The sequence below is a fragment of the Furipterus horrens genome, unplaced genomic scaffold, assembly GCF_987537825.1.
Source record: "Furipterus horrens unplaced genomic scaffold, mFurHor1.1.pri manual_scaffold_9, whole genome shotgun sequence".
Lineage (NCBI taxonomy): Eukaryota > Metazoa > Chordata > Mammalia > Chiroptera > Furipteridae > Furipterus > Furipterus horrens.
The window spans coordinates 44,950,101-44,977,474 of record NW_028327179.1 but is presented as its reverse complement, the minus strand read 5'-3'; the positions used below and the strand labels follow the sequence as shown (position 1 = coordinate 44,977,474).

At 34.7% G+C, this 27,374-nt stretch overlaps 1 protein-coding gene across 2 annotated transcripts in view; it reads right to left on the bottom strand.

The window, feature by feature from the left end:
- Positions 1-12,922: 12,922 nt before the first annotated feature.
- SEMA3C (semaphorin 3C) overlaps positions 12,923-27,374 on the bottom strand; it is a 177,422-nt gene continuing 162,970 nt past the window's right edge. For both annotated transcript variants that reach the window (XM_090287286.1, XM_090287287.1), the window contains exons 16-18: positions 20,247-20,314; positions 18,353-18,483; positions 12,923-14,590 (exon numbers count right to left, since the gene is read on the bottom strand). In XM_090287286.1, the coding sequence (XP_090143412.1) occupies positions 14,177-14,590; positions 18,353-18,483; positions 20,247-20,314 (613 nt within the window). In that variant the 3' untranslated portion in view covers positions 12,923-14,176. The remainder of the gene's footprint in view (positions 14,591-18,352; positions 18,484-20,246; positions 20,315-27,374) is intronic.

Below are 27,374 nucleotides of genomic sequence, written 5' to 3'. Positions count from 1 at the left end.
AAATAATAAGCTCACACTACACCTGGCAAGAGACAAAAATAAACTAAATGCAATATAGAGGGTGACTGCTATAATATAGTACGAACAAGCAAAAAGGAATAAACCAACCTAGGGATGAATGAAAAATACTAACAAAGTTGTGCTTTTTTTCCTAAAGTATTTCAAAGAAGCCTGCAAAAAAGTTTTCATTATTCCTCCCGACAAAGTAAAAAAAGAAAAAAAAAGTGCTGACAATCTCAAAGATGTTAAGCACTCCCCCTGCTGTTCTCTGTTGTAAATGTTTTCCTCCCCTCCCCATCCCTCCTCCCTTCTTTTGAGAAATGTTTAATTATAAAGCTTAGCACATTCCAGCCTGGAGTAAGGCCTGGAATCAAAGCAGCAGGGATGAGTAGGTGACCACACCGAGCCTCGAGCCTTGTATGGCAGGGAAGATAGGAAGGTGACCATCAAACAGAAGAGCCCTTGGTCTCAGACAGGGCAAAGCCCAGAAGGCATAGGAGAGGAGCTATCTTCTGAGAGACGGGTTTCCTGGCATAGCTAATGATCAAACCGCCCAGCGCTGTTCCAATTCTGGCCCCTGACCCAGACACACCCACTATGGTAGCTCTGGCACCAATAAATAGGCCACTGTATCAGTGTTCCAGGAGACAACAAGGGTCTGTAACTCCCATCTGGCCATCTGGAGTGGGAAGCTGCTGTAGGAAGCCTGGTGGTTTTGGTGGTGGTGGTGGTGGTGGTAGGGATGGTGCAGAATAATGCTCTTTAAGGAGAGGTGAAGATATGGATCAGTTGTTTATACATTCTTTTCTTTCACAAATTCATGTTTCATAAATATTTTTATCCACAGTATCCATAATTATTCTGTTTCTGAGAAGGTACCTGAATTTACTTCTATTTTCAAAGCCTCAATGCCAGCTTAAGGGAGCCAGTCCAGTGACAATCTTTCTAGATGCACTTAGTGCCCCTTTTTCACATGGCAGAGGAAACCAATAATCTCGGGGAGAGGCTGTTGTGAGAAGTGTAATAGTTCTGGAATCATTGCCTGCACGTTGACCCCAGTCCCCTAATTAAAGATTTGAGTTCCTATATAAACTGCATTGTAATTTCTCCATTCTGAAAGGATGTTGCACCACACACTCCGTTCTCTAAGCTGTCCTCGGTCACTCAGACAGCTTGTTTCTGAGTGCAAGATGAAAGTGCCTCACTTCCCTAGTAAATTAAATCAGGATTAAGTAACAGGGCCATTAAGGCAGCTGGTCTTTGCAAATAGTTGACCTATTAATCATGTCGCATTGTGTTTTCAGTGTGGTTATTTATTGTGGACTCTCAAGCATGAAGGCTGTTTACATCCTCAGTTATTTACAGCCACTGTCCATGTGACTCCAACCTGTCCCAGAGCATCCACACAGCATCCACACACCACTGTCAGGGCCCTTGGATTTTTATCCATGACTGTTTTGCTTCTCAGTATTGAAACTGAAGCCACTTCCTCCTCTGAATGTCACATGTCACTGTTCTGACAGTTTCTGCATATGCTAGCGCAGGCCACCTCTAGGTCTCTCTTCAAGCTGTTTCTCTCCCTTCTGGTGCGCACCGCCCCAACAGTTCTCCTCCAATCTCAGGGAATGAGGACTCTCATATTACCCCTTTTATCTATTTCAAAAGTACACTCCAGGGGGGATCTTTTACCAGTTGATTATGCTTCCATTGAATGGAAATCAATACTTAAATCCACCACAGTTATGCATGCTTTTTAAAATATGTCTTGGAATCCTAGTTGATCTTTCTGTTTTCTTTGTTTGCATTCTTGCTCTCAGAGGTCGTCTGAAATACAGCCAGGAATATTATGTATTGAATGTAACTCTCTCATATGACATCATTGGCCTCCAATGGCTCTTGTAACCCTGAGAATCAAATCTAAATTTCTCACCCTGGTCATCAGGACCCAAGTGCCTGCCTTGGATTCTCTGCTTTTTGGATCCCATCGCATACTTGTCTTCTTTCTCTTCTCTCAGTCAGGTCCAGCCATACAGATTTTCTTTTCTTTCCCTCAAGTCTGCCAGAATGTCTTCACCCTAGGGCCTTTCACTGAATTCTCAGCCTTCCCCAAAAGCACTTCTCCCCTAATCTTTGCATGATTTCCTTACTATAAATTTCTTCATAGCACATATCTCAACCTAACCTATTATGTGATTGTTTGCTTGTTTCTTTCTTGTCTTCGCCTCTATAAAGTAGGCTTTGCAAAAGCAGGGAAATTGCTTTTGTTCCCTGCTGTAACCTCAATGCTTAAAATAAGTTCCAACACATAGTTAGTGCTCAATAAATATTTGGTATAAGAATTAATAAATGGTGTTTCCAGCAGCAAAGGCATAGTAATAAAATAACCAATATTAACTGATATTTATTTTACATCAGGTAAGTTTTAATCACTTTACATAAATTATCTCAGTCCTGATAGTCCCAGGAGATTGATATTATCACAATGATCTTGGGCCTGATAAGCTATTGTAGATAGTAGTAATTAAGGAAGTAAAATCTAGGCATTCTGGCTCAATGGCTTGAACTAGATATTACCCAGTGTCCTATAAATCATGTTACAAAGGCTGCTGTATTTGAATATTTTAATAGTGGCTATTCCTTAGTGAGATTCTCAATAATTAAATATGAAAGTTGCTTGAAGTGTAGCGCTAACCTCTCTGTATTTCATACTTGGGGCCTTTAGAAAGTTATGTAACTCAGAGAAGTCTATAAATGCATCAGACTCTCAGCTTGCCTTTTTCAAAAGAGATTAATACCATCTACTTCAAAAGGTCCTGGGAAGAAATCAGGTATTATGTGTAGTGTACATGTTTATACATATACACATGTGTAGTGTACATGGTTTAGCTCAGTGGATTGAGCGTCGGCCTGCGAGCTAAGTGTCGCTGGTTCGATCTTCCAGTCAGGGCACATCAGAGAAGAAAAACTCTGACTCCAAAAAACCTCCGCTGCCTTGCGGCATACCTCTTCAGGGGAAAGGCTAAGGGAGTAAACCCCGACAGAAAATCCGGAGCCGGAGTCCCTAAGGCGGTTTGACGTTGTAGTCAACACCGGCAACTCCTGCGGCGCACCTGAAGCCAAGCTGTATTGACTCTGTCTTTCCCTTGGACCCTTCAGCTGCGAAGAGAGGGGGGGTCTGCTGCATGGGCAACAGCAGACCCTCCATATCACCCTGCCCAGGCTCTGTAGCTTCAGCTCCACTGGAGAGGACACTCCAGCGTCATCGCAAGATGTCGATTCAACACGGGAGGAGACAGATACCGTGTCACTCCCGAGTCGGACTGCACAGCCATTCTCGGCGGTGCAGATAGACTCTTAAGAAGCTACACCATCGTCTCTCGAGATGGACGGCTGCTGACGACGACATGTTTATACAGCAATATTCACAGAAAATGATGAATAAACGGTTATTTTTATGAGGATGATACTAGTGGTTGTTCTAATTGTGCTATGGCTGTTGCTGCTGTGATTTGCCTAGCACAGACATGATTACCATGCCTGAGGGTGGGTTGCCAGGAAAGAACTGTAGTATGGGGATATCGAGGAGCCTCATGAAAAGGTCAAGTTTGTAACACTGTAGATGATTGTTAATATCCAGAATGAATTAATCTAAGCTCCAGGGGAGCCAGTTTCTCACAGTAACTCCAATGTTACCAAGTAAATAAAAACTAATTCAATTTGAGGAAAGAAAGAGCCTACTATTGATTTGGGAAAATAAAAGTCTAGGGTTAGCCCTGAGCAGGTGGCTCAGTTGGTTGGAGCATCGTCTTGTACACCCAAAAAGGTTGAGGGTTCAATCCCCGTTCATTCGCGGTGATTAAAGGAGATGACCAATCAATGTTTCCCCCACACCGATGTCTCTCTCTCTTTCTCTCTCTCTCCCTCAAATCAGTAAAAACATATCTTCAGGTGATATGATTTAAAAAAAAGTTTAGAGTTAAAAAATGAAGACCCATAAGGTACATAACATTTTAATGATCATCAGATTGTTTGCTGGCTCATGGCAGAAAGATAAGGAAATTGGAGCAATAATAAACTGTTACTGGAACTTCTGAATGAAGCAGAAGTTTTACAACAGCATGTAATGTGAATATAACCCAAAAAATGATATCTTAATCATGTGGCAGAAATGTTATAAACAATTTATATGTAAATATGATTCCAACTCTTACAACAACTCTATGAGGTGAATAACATTATCATCATAATTTTTCAGATGAGGCACACAGTAGGCACAGAGAGGTTAAGTAACTTTCCTAAGGTCACTCAGTAAGCAAGTGGCTTCTGGGAGTCTGTATTACAAATAATTCTGAAAAAACCACAGAGGTGGCTCCATTGAGCCAGAGAACACAATGAAGACATGATTGAAAATTCTGGTGCAAGTATTGAGAAGAATGATGGCTTCTAAATATTTTTAAAAAATAAAATTGTAAGAGAACAACATAAATTGTCAGCTAATTAAATTTTGACAATAAGGACATGATACAGTCTTCAAAAAGTATTTAAATATTTTAATAGCAGCACTGTAATAAAATTTCTTCTGTTCTCATCTACCTATGTAAGCACATTTGCTCATGCTTATTAGAAATAGCATTTTGTTGAAACTTGTTTCATTCTCTCAAGTAAGATTCATCTGCTGGTAATTTAATTAATGGAAGAAAAAGATGCTTCATCTATCTCATTATATGAATTTTCATTTAAGATTTTTCACGTTTAATCGTTTTCAAAACTTGGTATGTTCTTATGGTTTTTAGCCAAATTTTGGCAATTTATAATTTTAATTTAATTTAAAAGAAAAATATTATTACTCAGAATCTGATGGTTATGGTATATTTTAAATGAAAATTAAGTGAATATGCATATTTTTGTGGCAGAATTGTATGAAGAGTACTCAATGTCTTTAAAATATAAAATCTATATTACGATAAAATTTTGTGAGCTAGTAGAATAGAAATATGACTAGGAGAAATAGGAATAATATAAAATTTCTGAATATTAGGAGCTTTTTCTTTATTAATTAAAAATATAGTAGTGGGTACCAAATTTATTTATTTTGATTCCATTGTTGTGATTTTTTAAAGCTAAAATAATAATAACATGTTGTAGTATCTATAATATGTATTACAATAAAATATAAAAAACAAGATAATAAAAAGTGAGAAAAAAGGATTTGAATTACACAGTTGTAATATCCTTAGATTGTTTTAAAAATAGTATAAACTTTGAAAGCAGATCGTGATTACTTAAAGATAGTGCAATAACTATGGAAATCATCAACAATAGCACAAAAATATAGCTAAATGATAATATATAAGAAAAATAGGAAAGGAAAAAATACAGAATTTACCCAACAAAAGGCAGAAAAGAAATGAGATAAACATGAAATAAATTACAAGATGAAAGAGCTAATCTGAATTATATTGATAATTACTTCAACTATAAATTGACCTAACCAAATAAGTCATATATTTTCAGTCTATATTAAAGAAATAAAAAGAATTCAATGATGTTTTTAAATGATATACTTAAATATATAGCAAATACATAATTTGAACAAAAATGAGCATACTATGGTGTGGCCCTATCTTGCACTAAGTAGATTTTGAGAAAAATACAGTATTCCCTCATTTAGCATGGGTATTACATTCTAGAGCCCCCTGCAATAGGTGAAAATTTGCAAAGTAGTAGGAACCTTACATTTATTTTAGTATTTACATGTATTTTAAAGCTTTATAAACCCTTCCCACACACTTATAAACCATTCCCAGTCCCTTACTAACCTTTCCCACTCCCTTATTTTTCCACACTTTTATAAACACTACTTATGTTTTTAAACATATTCTACACTCTTAAACTTACGTAACTTTAACAACATATGTATACAGTACTGCAAAATCCCGTGATATAGCAAAAAATCCGCGATAAATAAATATAGTTTTTAAAACCCCGTGATACAGTGAGGCTGTGATAAGTGAACTGTGATATAGAGAGGGATTACTGTAGTACCCCAAAATCAGTAATGTCGAGATCAAGTTCTTTAAGAACAATTACAGTAATAAGTGTGTATACCTTTAAAACTTCTATATACATTAGAGAGAACTTGCTATAAATGAGTAAATAAATAAATGCAAGACATACTTTGAGATTTTAACAACTTTCAGGACTTGGTAAAGTGGGCCAAAAAAGTGAGAGTAAAAATGTAAACAATTTGGAAAACATTATCGACCAATAAATTGATACTTACTGAATGTTACACCTAATAAATAAATACACATGGAACATTTATTAGAATAGATTATAGATTTGGAGTTAAAATATGTCTTAATAAATACTGAAGGCCTGAAAATCATTCACTTTATATCATCTGACCACCATGGTAATTAGAAATGAATAGATATCTGATAATATATCCGAAAAATTCTTTAAGTATTTGGATATTTATCATCACACCTCTACATAAACTATGGGGCAAAAAATGAAGCAAGCAGTATTTTTTTTTAATGTCACAATATATATCATACTGGAAGTTAAATCTTTGGCAACTAATTAAACACAGAGTAAAATATTTAGATATTAACTTTAGAAATGTGTTACGTGCTATATAGCCTTTGAAAAGTCTCTTAGGAAGTACTTGAGTCGTCGTTGGCAGCCGTCCATCTCGAGAGACGATGGTGTAGCTTCTTAAGAGTCTATCTGCACCGCCGAGAATGGCTGTGCAGTCCGACTCGGGAGTGACACGGTATCTGTCTCCTCCCGTGTTGAATCGACATCTTGCGATGTCGCTGGAGTGTCCTCTCCAGTGAAGCTGAAGCTACAGAGCCTGGGCAGGGTGATATGGAGGGTCTGCTGTTGCCCATGCAGCAGACCCCCCCTCTCTTCGCAGCTGAAGGATCCAAGGGAAAGACGGAGTCAATACAGCTTGGCTTCAGGTGCGCCGCAGGAGTTGCCGGTGTTGACTACAACGTCAAACCGCCTTAGGGACTCCGGCTCCGGATTTTCTGTCGGGGTTTACTCCCCTAGCCTTTCCCCTGAAGAGGTATGCCGCAAGGCAGCGGAGGTTTTTTGGAATCAGAGTTTTCCTTCTCTGAATTTTTATAGACAACTGTGAATATGGTGAGACCTCAAACAACCTGCTCATGATGAGTCTCTAGGGGATAGGTGAGTATAATAGATTAGGAAAAGCTGAAAACTCATTGCTGCATTAAACTGGGATCAACATGATCAGGGCAACAGCTTCAGAAGGCTAAACTCCTTCCTTCACCTTAGATGGGCACCTTTACCTATTAATGTGAATTTCTATGACTTCAATTCAGCACTGCTACCCAAAATTCATAAATTAAATTCAAGTTCACAAATTACCTATTATTTTCCAATAAACCAATGATTAAAAGCTTTCTCAGGACTAATGATCTACCTATCTATCTACCTATCTATCATCTATCACCTATCTGATACAATGGACCTATAAAGACCCACATTGTGTCAAGATTTCACACTGGCAAGCAAAAGCTAGCCAGTGTGTGCTCTCCTCTAATTCTTCACATAAGTTTCTCTGGTTTTCAGCCTCATAGGTTGCTTGTATATACACTTCTGACAAATTTCAAGGCAAAGCTCTAACCCTCAGTGCTAAGAAATGTTAAAGATGCTATTAAGCAAAAAAAGTTGAAGACAACAACCTTAAGTGTGGCCTAGAAGGAAACAGAATTTGCTTACAGAGAAGGTTAATCCATTTGACTTACCAAGAGGGTATTTCACATGTGATGAAGACATGACAATGAAACCCAGGGTTCAGATGGCCATGCAACAGAGCAGAACCCACTCCAGCACCAGCCAATGGTTTGGTTGGCTTTTGGAGAGTTTAAAAGAAATATCAAATTTTGTTTCTTACTTTTCTCCTATTAGTTTCCCTCTCCCCTTTATTTCCTCACTCTAGTTGTTGAAAAAGAAATTTCTTATTACAGTAAAATATATTCTCTCTTACTGTGAGCAAAAAGGCTCTTATGGCAGAATTATGGTGGTATTCTATAACCAGTAGTATCTTTAAGAGCTCTTCAGCGTAGAACTATGGGATTGGGAACACAGCAGGGCTATGGAATTAGTACCCAACATCTCATTTTGTTTCTCCTAAAATCTCCATCACACTATACCATGAGGCTTGTGGGTTAAAAATGGGAGAGAAGAAAGAGCCTTATCTAATTTTTTATTAGATTTTGTGTTTTAGTTGAATTGGAAAAAAGATCTGAGGAAGAGAAACAAGGAAAAAGTATCAAAAGTATATCCAGGAAGACAATGACAGATGAACTTTAAAAGCCCAAATTAAATAATGTGGAAAAATTTCAAATATCTTTAAAAAAGGAAACTTATACTAAATCTTCAGTATTACTGGAACCACTGTTTAATTAGCAAATGAAAAAATTTACCTGGATGGGAATATCAGGGACTCCTTCTTTAAAACAGTACCGTTTTTTGTTTTTTTCTCTTCAAGAAGTCAATATCACAAACTATAAATACACAGTGTAATCTTCTGTCAATAAAATGAGGTCAGCTTTCCTTTGGGTCTCCTTTAAAACTTGAGATCATTATCTCCCTACTCCAAATCTCCTCACCTACTTAAAGAACTTAAAATATGTTTTGCATTGTTTTCGTGTTGAGTGTGTTTTACTGTATTCCATTTCTTACAAATTGGTAATGCATACCTAGTATTTTTGATAATACCCTATTAAACAGAATGTGTAATTTGACACAACATCCCATTTAACAAAGCAGGGTAGCAAAGACTTCTTGTTATATCCGGCAGGTTGTACTGCTCAAGGCAAAGTTAGGTCATTCTTATTTTTTGTAGGGAACCTAATAGGTATGAGTTAGAATTTGACTCCTTTTTTCTTTTAAATTGGGGATTAGCTTTATACATTTAAATGCACTAGGCGTATTTTAAAGGGAGGTATTGTAACTAGTTGTGTCCCCAGCCAGATGACTCCCTGCCCCTAAATTTCTCAAAGTATAGCATTCTCTTTGGCTAATGGGATTAAAGTGAACACAGCAAGGATGGGAATCTTCCATTGCTCTCTCTCTCCCTATTTCTTTAGCACAGCTCCCAGCTGCTTGACTTTGAATTCCAGTATGAGCCTCTTAAAAGTAATGTTTTTAGGCATGAGGAAGGCCAAAGAGTTAATTTGGAATTGAGAGGCTTCTGTTCTTTTTCTTAAAAAAAGAGAAGTTCTTTAAGTAGGTGAGGAGATTTGAAGTACTTGAGTACCACCGGGTGAAATGCACCGCTCAAGCTCAGGGAGCTATTCAGTGACTAATCCATGCTATCAGAGACCGTGATTGTGAGGAAAGGTTGGTGAGCACAGAAGAGTGAGTCCTATTTTTCTACCTTACTTGTATATTTGTGTATCAAGAAGTTTCAATTCCTGGAGGGGCCAACTATGTGCACACACACACACACACACACACACACACACACACTTCCTAGTAGTTTAGGTAGAAGTGGCCCTCAGCTTATCTTAAAGACAAATCCCAATTTCATTAAGTGTGTTTGGATGTAGTGGAAAGCTCATCTTTTCTAAAGGGCTTTGCATCAGCAACAAGGGAAAAAATCCAACATCTGTGAACTGATGGCAACATTTAAATAGAAAAATGATATTTCCATAGATGCCAATATAGACAAGTGACATCAAATATCAGTTAAATTATTTTGATGCAATCTGAGGTAAAAGAGGGACAAATGCTTAAATACTTGGAAGAAATAGTTTTGATCTCCTAATGGAAAAACAATAGCATACACATTACACATTTACTATGTTTCAGGCACTGTAAGAATTCCACATGTATTAACTTATTTAAATTTCATAACTAAAACCTGAGAGATATTATAAATTCCATTAGGGAAAGCAACAGCTCATCAAGACAAATGTAATGTTCCCAGAAGCTAGAATGGAGATTTGAAACAGAAATTGATATTCATTTTGAAATAATAAAGAATTGAATATAGCTACTTTGTAGATTGGTGCATAAGCTGTGGGCATGACAAACATACATATGTGTATGTAAAAACATCACTAGGACTTTACTGATTTTCCTAGGCTGATGTGGCTTTGGTAGCAATTCCTCTGTTTTTTTGTTTCCCATGCCTGCATTTCCTATCCATGAGTCAAGTTGATTCTTAATTTCAATCTACAATTTACAACTTCCAAGTTGCATCACCTCATAAGATACTTCGAGGTCCAACTTCTCTGTCTGATGAGCAATGCTCTATTCTGTTTTCAGCTCTGCTCTGAAGCAGAGAAGATGATTATGATTCCCCCACCTGCGCTCATGTATGCACAAACACAAATCAGTAAAATAAAAACATAAAACAAGGAGTCATAACTTTTTTCCTATATAGAATTGCAGACATAACATTTTGAAAGGACCTAAGAAAAAATAGGAAATTTCTTTTCTCTTTGTACCCTTCATGGGCCAAAGACTGTACATGTAAAACAACAACAACAACAACAACAACAACAACAACAAAATCCAGAGAAACAATAACTTATTTTTATAATAATTCCATCACATATCAATTTTCCATGCAGAAATTATGATGTTTTTGATCTCATAAAATGTTTGGTTGATTTTTTTATATAAATATTTCAGAGGAAAGGAAAACACTTAAGAAATAGAATTCACCCTGCTTTTGTTCTTGGGGGCTGGGAGGTAATCTAACATAGAATAAACACTTTTAATGTGTTTGCTATAATGTCATTCTTTAATAGCATTTTATGTAAGTAACACTCAAGCATGGCAACATAATAGCCCTGAGAAATATACAATTCAAACTGAGTAGAAAGTATTATTTTATGAGGTGCATAGACAAATACATTAGCCAGTAGAGTGGAGATGGCATTTTTTTTTTTTTTTAAATCTTGGAGCTAGTTCTTTTAATTCTCAATACCTGTGCACCATGAAAGGAACCTTATGATGAAACCATAAAAACTGAAATATATACCTAAGGCCCCTTAGGAAAAACAATTCATTGGCAGTAAAATTCACCAAATAGCACATATAGGAAATTTGTTGCAATTGGTTTTGATTTTGCAGAGGGGATTGCATTCTTGTAGTGAAAGGTTATTGGATAAAAGGATGGTGGGATAAATTAAGAAGGATAATAAAAATTATTTTCCACAATAGTCTTCTAAAGTTTTTTCATGACACATAAAATTCCATGAAATTCTCAATGCCTCTTGTTAAGTAAACATTTTTGTTTAGTTAGTCTTCTCATTTCCTTGTCTAGACTTAAGATTTTTACAGGCTTAACTATGCTTCCAAACAAAGCTATAGTCTCTCTTGCTTTTAGACAGAAGGATATATATATATATATATATATATATATATATATATATATATATACACACACACATATATATATATATACATATATATATATATGAAACTGTTATCTTTTCCTTAATTTTTTTACTTAGATAAGAATTGTAAAGCTCCAGAAATGCATTAAAATTAATATAAGGAATATAGTGAAATTATTCTAAATTAAGGTTAAGCTGAAATATAAGCAAGGGAGATACTAAGAAAAAATGAGGAAATTAGGGAGCAGTACAGAATCACCAGATTGAAAGATTTGTTGGTATAATTTTTAATTTTTGTTGTTTTCTCTTTCTCCACTTCCATTACTACAGAGGACAAGCACATAAATAGAAGAAATCTCAAAATCTAAATGTTGACAGGCAAATGCTTTATTCAATATCCAATTAAATATTAATATACTAACTACATTTAGCTTATTTTCCTACACAGAGTGAACATTCACTGTAATGGCAGTTTCATCATGCTGAAATCTATTAATAAACCTACACTTTGAAAAAAAAAAGTGCTTTTCTAGGAAATGTTATATACAATACAAATGGAAAACATATTAAGTCTTCAAATTGTCAAAGTACACAAAATAAAACCAATCAACCACCAATATTCAGTATACTTTAACAATAGTTTTAAGACAGAATTTTTTTTTTACATTTGGCAGTTCTGTTCAAGAAGGATTTCTATAATTTTAAAAGTCATAAAAAGTATATACAATTTAATAATGTTCAAAGTAAAAGGTATTAAATAACACAAATAATATTATAAAACTAAACACCCTTACTGTCTATCAATTTGGGTTTACATGAAGCAAGGGGTCCTGTGTAGTGTCCCCTGCCCTCTGACTTGAAAACCCATTGTACTTTCAACTCTGTACATAGAATAGCTTGACCATAAATACAGAAGATGGTTTTGGCTTTGCATGCATTTCTCTTTGTGCATGTAGAGGGGAAATAAAGAGGTTTGTTTACACCCTTTAAGCAGGCAAATAATGGGTATAATAAATTGCTTTAGAGGCTACTTTAGAATCATACACATTTGTAACAATAGATTTTAATTAATAGCTTTTCTTTAAAAATGAACAATATTTTTGTTGAGTTTAACTGCTATTTTTCCCCATTGAGGCCTTCTTTTTTAATGTCATAATTTACTACCATTTAGATAATAAATCATATTTTTAGATTCCAATTACTGGTTATATTAATTTTGGCAATGATTTTTAATTATTGAATCTTTACATTGCAGTGCTTAAAAAGGTGACATATTTACCTTGATTGCCTTCTTCACGGATAGTTAACTACAATTAAAACTTTTATAATAAGTTTTGATTAGGTATGTCATACAACTTCTGTTCGTACCTAGAAACATAAAAATATCTTAAATGGTAAATTAAATGAAAGACCAAAATTTGTGACTTCAAAAGAAATATGAAACTAGGAAGATATGTTCATATTATTTCATATAATTGTTATTTGGAGTAAAAAAACCCTCAATATTAAAGTATTCTAATAATATAACTCAAACATACAACTAGAAGATAATTGTTTTATTCATCACAAAACTTCCCACATTTGTATTTACATACCAGTGAACATAATGCACAAGCATCTTTTTAAAAGAAAGTATGTCTGTTTTCATTCAGACTAGATTTGTTTCATTTCTCCACAAAATGAACACACAAAAGATCATTAAAAATAAACTGGTGACATAAAATTCAAGATGGGATCTGAGATTGGTAAACAAAAATAATTGTGAGTTAATCATGAAATTAATTATTAAAGTTAAAAACTTGTCACATTTTCATAAACTTTTGTTAATAAAATTTCATTTTCTACTTTATTTTTCTTATTATTCCACTTTGATGGTTTCGTCCCTCATACAGAGAGGTGATATTTGAAAAAAATTTTCTTCTTATATTGTTTAATTTGCCACACAGATTAAAAAATATTAGAACAAACTCAATAACTGATCAAATGGTATTAGATTATAGTCTCTGAGTCTAGAATAACTTAAATGACTTCCAAAAAAAGGTGCTTTTGTTTGGAAGGTGATAACATAAGAACATAAACTTAGATGCTTCACTGATGTAACGCCAATCAAAAATCTATAGTGAGGGTCATTTTATCTTCCTGAAACAACGGAACAAATATCAATGACAGATCTCAGCAACTGACAATTTTTGCAAAATTACAAGTAGCCAACAACACATTTCACTGAAAGCATATAAATGCCTTGTTTTCTTCTTACAAACCACTTTTATTTTATGTAACTTTTAAATATCCTCTTCCTTGTCTCTTTTTCTATTCCACATTCTTTGACAGCTACTCTGTCACTTGCATTTATACAACTCCTACCACAAAGAAGTTGTAAACTTGGTATTTGTTTTCATATATTAAATCAGTGACTATTAGAAATCCTTAAAGCAAGGAAGGAAGAATACGGGTTTATGGCCCTCATTCAATTAAGGGATGTAAGAATTCTAGATTTATAACCATCATATTGATTTGAAGAAAAAGTAAATAAAGACATAAATAAAATCTAGGTTAATTTAAATATTTATATGCACCATGAGGACCATGACATGTCTAGTGCTAGTCAATATCATACAAGAAAATGCATGCTCATTTCAGTTCATGTAACATTCACTTTAGGAGTGTGTAATCACCTTTCTCAGGAGTTTCCTGTGAGTAACAACAAGATTCTTTGTTCAAAATTTGATCATTGAAAATAAACAGATCATTGACGACTACAGGACGCATAAGCCCCATGTAAGAACACATTAGTACTCTGGCAACTGATTCCTCCTGTTTCTACTTTTCCGACTATTGATGAGAGCCTTTAACTTGCCATAGTCCCCTCTCATCTTCTGGGATTCTTCTCCATGTTGATGTTGCTGCCGAGTGTCTTTGCAATACTGATTAATCATCTGCATTTCTGAGTTGCTGAATGCCCCCATGATGTCCTTTGGATGGAAGGGCAAAGCCCTCACAGAGCTGGCCCAGGTCCACGGTGACCATTTGTCTGTTACAACAGCTACCATTTCGGAATTTAAAACCTTAAAGTTGATCTTGGCTATGGTCTGCTTGAAGCTATTTTCTGTTGCAATACAGTGATATAGTCCTTGGTCAGAATCCTGAATGGAACGGATTAGGAGCCCTTGTGAAGTGGCTATGATGCGTTCATTCAGCTTGACCTAGAACAGAGACATCAAAGTTTTGAAAACCCAACTCTGTATCCTCTAAAAACATATGGGAAACATATACAGAATACTGTTGATTTCACAAATTTGGCAAAAGTATAAGATACTAACTAACTTCCTCCTTAGTGGGAAGATTTTAGGTGAGTCACACTGCCTTCTTCTGCACAGGAGATCTTGTCTCAGGGGCACTGAATCATTAAAGAGAGGGTGAAGCTATCACCCACACTGCCAAAAATAGCTTAGTGCATTCCTTTAGGATAGAAGTAGTTTCTCCATAGATAAACCCAGAATTTTGGTTGCTTCAGGAATGTGATTCACAGTCAACATATACAGCAAATGAGATTCACATATTACTTAAAATATCTATTTCATCCTGGAGTTCTCAACTTTTATTGTAACAAAAATACTTATTAGTAAAAACATGAAGCAACAAGTAAATGACTGAATTTTACCTGTTTTACTGAGTGAATAAATATTCTCCTAAAAGTTATATAAGTCATTTTGAACATTATTAAGGGCTTTTTCCCAATTACCTCACACTAAAGAATCACTAAAAATAAGCTGGAATGTCATTGCCTTGTAAGACTTCTAAGTGGTTTTACTTTCCAAAGAAAAATAATCAAAAGCTATAAGGCTAAAATGAAATAACTTTATAATCTTTTTTAAAAAGGTTTTATTTATTTACTTTTAGAGAGAGGGGAAGAGAGGGAGAGAAACATTGATGTGGGAGTGATTGGTTGCCTCTTGCGCGCCCCCAACTGGGGACATGGCCCACAACCCAGGCATGTGCCCTGCCTGGGGATCCAATTGGCGACCTTTAGTTCTCCAGTCCGGTGCTCAATCCCCTGAGTCACACCAGTCAGAGCATTTTATAATCTTATACTGAAAAAAAAAATCTATTGTTTGCTAGATATCAGACAAATGCTGGAAATCCACCCTCCTTCCAGGTCCTCCTTACAGTCAATGAACAGATTAAAAATCTAAGTGGTAAAAGTTTTCTTGATATGTATACTCTGTAATATGCTTCCACTGAGGGAAACAAATTTTTGATCCAAATTAATAAAATGGAATGCATGTGAGATGGTTTTTAAAAATGGTACACTTCTATGTAAATGCTTATTTTATTACTAATGGAATCCAAATCAAGGAAAGACTCTTGTAGATAAAAAGTTACTCACACACAAAAGCACAGAAAGGAAAAGAACAGTACTGAAATATAGACAATAGAACAGAACTAGACAAGAGCACAAAGTAAAGACTAAAGTATATAAAGCAAAATTTTGATGTTAATTTAATTTTGAAAGTTTAAATATACATCAGATATAGTTTAAATGATGTAGAAATACATTCAGAAATGAAAGAAAAGAAAGCCTTTCCTTTTTGTGCAAAACTGGAGAAAAATTTAGAGGTCAAGTTGATAATATTATATATATAATATATATGCAAGATTTGGTGCAAATATTTTTTCTAGAATTTGTTTAGAAGATATACTTTTACAAGTATGCAGATATTTATTTGCATAATGTTTTTGATAAGAGTAAAAACAAGAAAGAACCTAACCAAAGGATATCTTTAAAAAACTTAAGGTACATTTATACAACAGAGTACTATGCAACCAAGAAAAATGAGTTAGCTCCACATATATGATATTTAGCTGGGTGTGGTGAGCATAATAAAAATTATGGAGAATATTTGGAGAAATATATAATGATTTAATGTATTATTTTGAGAGCCTTATGCTCTAGGAAGTGGGAATAAGTATTAAAGTGAAGGGGAGGAGGACTTTTGTTTTTTACTTTATGCTAATCTGCAAAACTATTTGTATTTTTCTGCACTAGTTTATACCATTTGTCATACTTTTTTAAAAAGTTCAATATTTATATATCATTAATATAATTACGATATATTTGCTTAAACTAGTAAGACCTAATTAAGATAAAATTATTAAAATATTAATAGTACATTGAACTAAAATAGAATGAATGGACTTGTGCTCTGTCTAAATTTGGCACACAACAGATTTTTGTAATTATATTAGAGTTATTTTTTTCATTATCTTAAATTATAGCATTTTTATGTTTTTAATTGAAAATAATCAAGATATTAATATTTGAGTCGCCACATTCTTGAGCATCCTGAAATAGAACATTAGTATTATCACAAGAGATTTAATTCATAACATATTCTATTTTGAACTTCATTTATTAATTTCTGTAGCATGTATTTAAGGCTATATATTAATTTACTTTGATTTTAAATAATGAAGATTATAGTAAATTAATGTATATTATTCTTTTGAACTTTCTGCTGAATAAAAGGTAAATATTTTATTCTTGTTAGATAATTATTCTTTGATTTTAGATTTCTCATTAATATACATACATATAGACTTTCTCAGGAAGGATGGTTCATGTCTATCCTATATGATAATCATGATTACATATTATAACTTTTACCCCAGGCTACTTTGCAAGATAGTTATTATTATAATCCACATTCATTCATAAGAATTTAAAATTAATCGGACTGTAGAAATCTCAAGACTTCTTTGATGACAGATGTAGCAAAGAAAATAGAGATCAAATAAACAATTTTTTTACTAATAAAACATTTTTTAAGGTTTTTTAAACATCATTGTTACATTGGTTTAGTTCTGGAGCAAGAAGCAGCCCTGAAGTCTGTTTAGCTCATCTTTTCTCCAGATGGGTAAATCCCTTTTTATGACTATGTCTTAATATTTCAGTGACAGAATACAAACAATTTCCTAAACAGCTCTTTACATCTTTGGATAGGCAGGTCTGAGACTTACCATTTTCTCATATGGAACCGAAGATCTCTTTTAGAACTCTGATGCAGTGTGGATGTTATATAGCTTGGGATGTATCCATTCTACACAGCCCTGATTAGCTTAATACATAGGACTAAAACTGCCCACATAGAATACACATCAATGCAGAAGGCTCCATTTTCCCCTTTGTTCCATCAGACTTTATGGTATATGGCTAACAGCATTACATTTTAGACTACTCCAAGACTTTATATATACATATATTTATCAGGACAAGATGAAATCAATACTGCGAAATTCGTTATTTAGAATATTTCATCCTATGCCATTTTACAATGTTTCTCTCTTAAAACAGATTTTTTTTCAACCAGCAAAGGGTTAATTTAAGTGTTCTTTTATTTGAGGATCTAGTTTAATTTTGTTTTTTCCAAAATCACTAAATAAAGGCAATGGTCCCATAGACAATAATTTCATATATTACCTAACCAAAACATGAGAATTATAAATACTAACGCAGTGGGAATAGATTACTACACAGCAGAGAAATGGTCTTTACCATAAAGGTTATAGTTTAGGGTAATTTCTTGCCGAGGAAAATTGAACTTTTTTTAAGGACCCTTTCATCTTGTGAATCACACAAAGGTACTGTTGTGTGAGAACTTGGCTTCTGGATTTGCACACATCTTGTTTCTTTTACGAATTCTTCCTCATATCAATACCCCCGTCTGTGTGCCCAAGCTCTTGTTTCAATCACCATGTTACAGAGGTAAGCAGGCAGAGAGGATTTCTAATTAATCCATCAACTCTACAGACAAAGGGTTTTACAGGAGGTGGCACTGGTCATCCCAAAGACATAAAAAGATGTTCATATGCTTTTCCTTTTTCCTTTGATCTGAACCTCACTGAGGGATGCTACTGAATGCTCTTTCCGAAGCTCTGATTGATTGCTGCTGCACTGCGGTACTCACCTCTTTCCTCCTGTCTTTGTCTTTCTGTAACAACCACTTGATAGATGCCTGTGGAGACTTGGGGGCACACTCAAGGAAAGTGGTGTTATTTTTTACTCCGTACTGAACGATTTCAGCAGCATTTCTATATGCTAGAAGGCAATAATAAATGCAGAGAGAGAAACAATGGAATTTAGAGCCTATTCTCCTTTTTGAATATCTATTTCTATATATCAATTATGACAGCCCCCAAAAGGCAGTCTTAATCATTTAACAAGCGAACTATTATATATAGTTTACCTGTTTTGTTTAGGCTAAAGGGAAGAAGAGAAAGACATAAGCAAACGATTATCAACTCAAGAATTATTCTACACCAAATAGTAGAGGTATAATAGTAACAGGAATGCACTTAATATCACCTTCAACATTGAATTATTACAACATATTTGTGACTTAGGTTTTCTCAGCTTTTCACCGTTGAGCAAGCTGAGCCTGTAAGTTATGAGAAAAACTAAGGAGTTAATATCAGGCAATACTGAAGCTAGGTTCATCCCAACCCTAAACTCCATATTCAATGTAGTATAGATAAGATTCAGAAATATCGGAAAAAGGCAGAAAGCAAGGTGTGGCCACAGTGGGCGCAGTGGTTGAGAATACAAACTGTAGAATCAGAGGTTCCTGAGGTAAAATCCTAACCTCACTGCTACTGGCTGTGTAATCTTAGACAAATTACTTGATCTCTCTCTGTGTCTTATTTTTTCTTGGCTCTAAAACACAGATTATAATAATTTCATACAAGTTCTTTACTGAAATTCTTAAATTAGGAAAAGCATTTAGTATGTTCATGTGGTACTTAGACATGGATAGAATACTCATTTATATAATGGGAATAGAAATATTGTAGACCCTACTTGAGAACAGTTTCTTGAGCATTAAGTGAGATAATACACACACAAAAGAAATTAGCTGTTTTTGATACAAAATCAACATCAGTGTTTTTTCATAACCTCCACTGCCCATACTCCCACCACTATGACTATTACAACTATTAATGAGGACAGACACTAGATTTATAAAACACTCAGTAAATAGAGAAAAGGTAACCTGAATTTATTCCCTAAATTAGATTTTATGAAACAATTAAGTAAAATGTGTCTTAATTTTACCCTTCTAATTGGTATAGTTAGTAACAAGAAGGTCATTCTTGACTACAATAACACCCAAACTCAAAAAGATTAGCAATCAATGTCTCCGTGTAAATTGCTAACTGTACATCAGTAGCACCTTAGTGAAACAGGAGGAAGTGCTGCCTGAAGGTACTTCTGCTGGGTGGGTTGATGTGGAGGGTGAGGTGGGGCACGGGATTAGTGGGGAAAGTACGTATAAACATGATATCTCCAAGTCAGGATGGGAAGAAGAGGATTAGATTAATTATAAGACACAAGGCAGGATTCTCAGAAGTATATCAAATGGTTATAGATTGTAAAATCAAGGCAGTGTAGTACACCAATGTGTGGATCAGGATTATTCACAATAACCAATAGGTGGAAGCAACCCAAATGTCCAGCCAGGGATTAAAAGATTTAAAAAATAATGTGTACATACGATGGAATATTTCTCTACTTTAAATAGGAAAATAATTCTGCCAAGCTACAATATGAATGAACCCTGAGGAAGACATTATGCTAAGTGAAATAAGCCAGTCACAAAATAACAAATACCATGTTTTTCACAATTCTTAGTATACATACAAGTAGCACTTAACTTTTAATTGCCATATATGAATACCAAGAATTTTTACAGCAAATCTTTCTTTAAAATTAAATACTGGAATCTATTGCAGGGTTTCCCTAACTGAAATGTGATATGGAACAATGTTATTCTTTATCAAGTTTGACCATTGTTCACTTAATACCTTTTAGATTAAATCCTCTGCACTGAGTCAATGGATTGCCATGTCTCACATCTTGTCTTCGGCTCCTTCTGTAAGTATGGAAATATATAAAATACTTAGCATTAACATTGCCAGTTACACCACATTTAAAAGACAGCATTTTTTGTTGTTGTTGTTTTTGTTTGGTGGGCACTCTCTCTCTCTTTTGTTAAGTTTGTTTTATTCATTACAAAGGAGTTCCCATAGACTGTCAACTTATTTCTCAAAGGAAACTTTGCAGGCAAGAAGGGGCTGGCAAGAAGTATTCAAGGTGATGAAAAGCAAGGACTTACAACCAAGATTACTCTATCCAGCAAAGCTATCGTTTAGAATGGAAGGGCAGATAAAGTGCTTCCCAGACAAGGTAAAGCTAAAGCGGTTCATCATCACTAAGCCATTATTATATGAAATGTTAAAGGAACTTATTTAAGTAAAAGACAGCATTTTTAATTTTAAAATTTTGGGACTGCCTAAGCTTTCATAAAGAAAAGAGTTCTGATTATCTGATATTTCTTGTTCAGTGCTTTAATTATAATGTGGGTACTTAACCCTGCTTTATTTTATTTTTTTATTAAATGATTTTTATTGTTACTCTGTTAAAGTTGTCCCAGTTTTTCCCCCTCTGTCCTCTCCCACCCATTTCACCCCCCACTCCCACAGTCAATTCCCTCACTGTTGTCCATGTTGGGGGGTCATGCATACATGTTCTTTGTCTAGTCCCTTCCCCTTCTTTTCATTTTCCCCCTCCCCTCTGGTCACTTTCAGCCTGCTTTTAAATTATTTGCAAACTAATTGTTTAGTTATTTAATTTCCTGAGTCTTAAGCATTAGCTACATATATTAGTTTCAATAGTATTACATAGTTTAGTAAGTCAAAAAAAGAGCAACTGACATTCTCTGAGAAACGATTTCTGGATATGAACATTGCTATAAGAGACTAGGCAGAGGCACACGGCAGTGGAGCTGTAGATGGCATGGCAGCAATGAAGCATGGGAAGGCAGTTTGCAGCCAGAGACCACTGAGAGCCTGGAAGGAGGAGGCCTTATACCCATAACACAAGTGCAAGCAGCAACAGGGCTTGTGAGTGGGGTGGGGGAGCAGACCCCACCTAGCATTGGTGCCCACCTCTGCCACGTGCCTGAGCCTGCATTCCATGTTGGACAGCCTGATGGGATGCTCTTGTCCCCTCCTCCTGCCCCAGGCCCTCCTTCCCTGAGCCCACCTGCCCCAGGGAGAACCATGATAAATAAATGAAGACTGACAGAACTGGAGAGAGAGAAAGGGAGAGGGTGAGGGTGAGGGACACAGACTAGGAAGGAAACTCTTTAAATATTGGGAGTACAGGTATAAATTGACTACTTACTATCAATGCTGAGAAGTATATATGAAGGAGCATATAACTTAAGTGGGTTAGTTGTTAAGTCTCTCATAAAAATTTTATCCTTGAAGATAAGTTAATATATTCAGTAAGAAGAACAGAAACATTAAAATCACACAGGGATTATCAAATTTAAAAAGCAAAATTAATCTCAAAGTCATTGACAAAGAAAAAATTCATTTTAAGTTCAGAGCAAATTGTCAATAGTTTGTGTACTCAATGGGTTATACACATCTATTTATGGAAACATAGGTATAAAATTTTGTGTCATTTAAGTATGCTTTTTTCCAAAAAAGTCGCATGATCCTTATTCGATTATACAACCACACAAACACAAACTTGTAGAAGTCACTCTTGTCTCAGAAAATACGATTATTGCTGAACTCTAGAACAGCTCCCATCTATCAGAATTTTACTGCATTGCATTTGCTATTCAAGGTCTGTCTGGAAATAGTCCAGCCATTGTTAATATAAGGAAAATGGTTTGTGTGACATGAATGTAACCTGGCAGCCAAGGAGAGTGAACTGGAATATGCATGCATGAACAATAATAACTTCATTGTACTAGGTAGTGGAGGCAGTAGAAGCCATTGAGTGAGCATGTGTACTGTGTGGCTGTCACATTCAAAATGACTGAGTGAGTAGAGCAACAAATGTGAGTCAAATTTTGCATTAAGCTTGAATACTCCTCTGCAGAAACTATTCAGATTCAGAAGGCCAGAGCTATGACAACCGGTGGTTGGCAGCTTCATCACAACAATGCATCCACTCATGCATCATGTCTCACGCAGACTTTTTTGGTGAGACATCAACTCACCCAGGTGACTCAGCACCCCCTACAGCCCAGATTTGATGCCCTGAGACTTCTGTCTTTTCCCAAAACTAAAATCACCTTAGAAAGGGCAGAGATTTCAAACTATCAATGAGATTCAGGAAAATACATGGGGCACCTGATGACAACTGGGAGAACTGTGTGAGGTCCCAAGGTGCCTACTTTGAAGGGGACTGAGGTGTCATTGTCCTATGTACAGTGTTTCTTGTATCAAAAATGTCTCTATTTTTCATATTCCATGGCTGGATACTTTCTGGACAGACCTCATATATTTAAGTCACAGCATTATTTACCATCAGCCAGCTAAGTGAGTGTATATTATATGAGCATTACATGAGAGTTCTAATGGCTGAACCGGTCATTTCAGCCATCAAGACAAGCAATAACCACAATGGTTAAATTTAACCACATGGTTAAATTTATTTTTCTGTGATCAGCACTGTGTTATGATTTACTTATGTACATGAACCCTCAAGCTAGGTAATCTAAATTTACAGTATCACATACCTTTAAGACATTAAACTACAAAATAAAACATTATTATGACTTGGTTTGAAAAATGAGAGCAGTGAGGCTGTCATCTGAGCCTTTTGTATGTGTAGATTCCCTATTAGGCATGCAGACAGCATCACAAAAGCATGCTGGTCGGCACAATAATATGGTATTATGTTGCATGCAGGATTTGGGATTTGTCTCAAGTTGCCAATGTTTCCTTCATTATAGTCTATTCCTTTGGCTAAGCAATGAAATCATTTTTTTCTTGCATAGAAAACAGATATTTACTTGAGGATTGAACTGATTAGACTGTCTTAAAATAAAATTTCTAACTACATATCTGAATCCAGAATAAATAACATTTGAGTCTAAATTGAAAAATATTTGATACAAATGCCAAAATATTTAAGATACTTGAGCATGAAGAGGAAAAATGCTTATATTGTTTACTAATAACTTCTTTTAAAAAGGGAAACTACCAAGTCAATGGTATATAGCCACTCTATGTCAAAGTATGGGCTCCACTGATTTTCAAGTATAACTATTTCTCTGTTTCCATACAAATAACATGCATTTATTTCATTCTTATGAATTCCTCTATGTGAACTTATTCCAGATAAACAGTATGATTGGAATAAAACAGGGCAAGTTAACACTACTAAAGAAAATAAATGTGGAAAATTCTCCAAATGAACATTCTTTATCACTACTATTTAATCTCTAAAAAAAATAAATACTATCTATGGGAATTTAGCAAATAGTTAATTCATTCAGCAAACATGTTTTGCTTTCACTGTTTGGAAATAATTTGGAGAATTTAAACAGTATAGATATTTTTAATCAAACTTCTAATATGTGAGCCAAAGATGAGTATGGGAAGGCCAAGGAATACCATGTGTATTACATTTTTGGCTCTTTGTGATATAATTTAAATATTTTTAGAAATCACCAAGATAGCTCTTTAAATGGCTACTACTTTCTAACCCATGACACACATATATTTTTGTTTGTACTGCTTTATTGAGGTATAATTGGCATATAAGTTTCAGGCAGACAACCTAATTTTTCAATATTTGTATATACTGAAAAGTAATCACCACGATAAGGCTACTTAATATCTGTCACCATACATAGTTGCAGTTTTTTTCATGCGATAACCAATTTTAACATTTACTCCCTTAGGAACTTTCAAATATGCAATTCAGTATTGTTAACAATCATCACCATGCTATGCATTTCATCCTCATGACTTAATTGTTTTATAACAGGAAGTTTGTACCTTTTGATCCACATCACCCATTTCCCCCACCCTCCAATCCTCGCCTCTGGCAACCACCAATCTAGTATCTGTATCTTTGAGCTTGGTTTGTTTTATTGTTTATAAAATTTTACATATAAGTGAGATAATATGGTATTTGTCTTACTCTGTCTGACTTATTTCACTTATCATAATGCCCTCAAGGTCCATCTTTATTGTCACAAATGTCAAGATTTCACTCTTTCCTATGGCTAAAGAGTATTCCATTGTGTGTATGCATGTGTATGTACACACACACACACACACACACACACATAGATTTATTTATTGTTTTTCTATTACAGTTGTCCCACTTTTTCCCCCATTGCTTCCCCATACTCTTCCCACACCTTCTCCCACAGTCAGTCCCCACCCAGTTGTCCATGTCCACGGGTCATTTATACTAGTTCCTTGTCTATACCCTTCCCCTATTTACCCCCCTTATCTTCCCCTCAAACCCCAGTAACTGTTAGTCTGCTCCTTGTTTACATGCCTCTGGTTCAATTTTGCTTGTTTGTTTGTGTTGTTCTTTAGTTTCCTGTATTAGGTGATATCATATGGTATTTGTCTTTCATTGCCTGGCTTATTTCGCTAAGCATAATTCTCTCTAGTTCCATCCATATTGTCGCAAATGGTAGGAGTTCCTTCTTTCTTTCTGCTTCATAGTATTCCATTGTGTAAATGTATATATTTTGAGATACAAAATCAGTATTGTAAAAATGCTGCAATAAACATGAGGGTGCCTGTATCTTTTCAAATTAGTGTTATTGTTCTCTTTGATAAAATATCCAGAAATGAAATTGCTGACCATATTGGTAGTTTCATTTTTTGAGAAAACTCTATACTGTTTTCCATGGTGGATATACCAATTTACAATCTCACCAACAGTGCACAAGGATTCCCTTTTTTTTCCTACGTCCTTGGTAACACTTATTTCTTGTCTCTTTGATAATAGCAATTCTAACTGGTATTATCTCATTGTGATTTTGAAGTGCATTTCCCTGATGATTAGTAATTGAGGTTGAGCATCTTTTCATGTGCCTACTAGCCACCTGCATGTCTTCCTTGAAAAAATGTCCATTCAGATCATCTGCTCATTATTTAATCGAATTGTTCCTGGGTTTTTTGTTGTTTGTTTGTTTTGCTATTGACTTGTATGAGGTTTTATGTATTTGGATATTAATCCTTTGTCAGATATATGATTTGAAAATATTTTCTCCCATTCAGTAGTTTGCCTTTTCACCTTCTTGATGATTTTTCATTTCTTTCTTTTGTTATGAAGAAGCTTTATAGTTTGATGTATAACTAATTGCTTATTTTTGTTTTTGTTAATTTGTTTTGCAGTAAGATAAAAAAAAAACTCATGTCAAAGACCAATATATTATTGTTCTATGTTTACTTCTAGGAGTTTAATGGCTTCAGTCCTTACATTAAAGTATTTAATCTATTTTTAGATAATTTTTGTATATGTGTAAGATAGTGGTCCAGATTTACTTATTTTTATATATGGCCATCCTATTTCCCTAACATTATTCATTGAAAAGACTTTCCTTTCCACATAGCATACTTTCGGCTCCTTGATCTTAAATTAATTGACCATATATATGTGGGGTTATTCTTGGGCTCTCTATTCTGTTCCATTTATCTATGTGTCTGTTCTTATGCCAGTGTAATACTGCTTTGTTTACTATAGCTTTGTAATATGGGTTGTAGTCAGGAAGTGTGATGCCTCCACCTTTGTTCTTCTTTCTCTAGATTGCTTTGGTTATTTGGAGTCATCTGTGATTCCACACAAATCTGTGGATAGTTTGTTTTATTTATGTAAGAAATGCCATTGGATTTTGATAGGGACTGCACTGAATCTGCAGACTGCTTTGGATAGTATGGATATTTTAACAATGTTAATTATCTAATCCATGAGCATAAAATCTAATTTTATTTATTTGTGTCATCTTAAGTACTTTCATTACTGTCTTATAATTTTCAGTGTGCAGGTCTATCAGCTTCTTGATTAACTTATTCCTAAGTACTTTAGTCTTTTTGATGCAATTATAATGGAATTGTTTTCTTAATTTCTCTGTCTGATAGTTTGTTATCAGTGTATAAGAACACAACAGATTTATATATTACTTTTGTATCTTGCAATTTCACTAAATTCATTTATTAGTTCTAACAGAAAACCCATGATACATGGCTTCATACCAGGCACCATACTGTAACATTAAGAATTGCAAAATAGTTTCAGTTTTCTTGATTATTGCAACATGATTAAGATCATAATTTTTAACATTAGGATGACAATGTGGAATCTATGTTTGTGCATACATCTTAGAAAGAATAACTGGGGTTATAATAGATGGAAAAATATGAGAACAAATGAGTCAACTCATATTTTAACATAAACTTATAAAATATATCTCAAATATGCAATGATAGTCTACAAATAGTATATACTTTTATTTTAGGAATATTCTTCGTTCTAAATAAGAATGCTTGTTGGTCAAAGCCAAGGTCTGAGAGTTTTACAGGGAAGGAGTGCTAATCTTTAATTCTTTCATGTTATAGAAAAGGCTGGTATGCCTATGGGACTATGATAAGATTCATTTCATAGTCCTCATATTACTGTCTTTCTTAGAAAGTACAGGGATTCAGCTTTTTTCAGCACTAAATCTGTTTAACAGATTGAAGATTGTATTCCATGTTTTACAGATGCCAACTTTGAGAATGGCTTACCAAGAAATATCTATTGCCTTACAAATGGTTATGGAAATACTTTTGAAATATCACTGCTATCACAATTGGGAGTGAAAAATAAATATTGTTGAATGAGAAAAAAGAACAGATTTGGAGGAATCATGCTACCTGATATCAAACTATACTATAAGGCCAGAGTAATCAAAACAGCATGGTATGGACATAAAAACAGACACATAGATCAATGGAACAGAATACAGAGCCCAGAAATAAACCCGTGCCTTTATAGTTAATTAATATTTGACAGAAGAGGCAAAACAATGAGCTAAAGATAGGCTATCCAATAAATGGTGTTGGGAAAATTAGACAGATATGTGCAGAAAAATGAAACTAGACCACCTTTTTAAGCGAGAC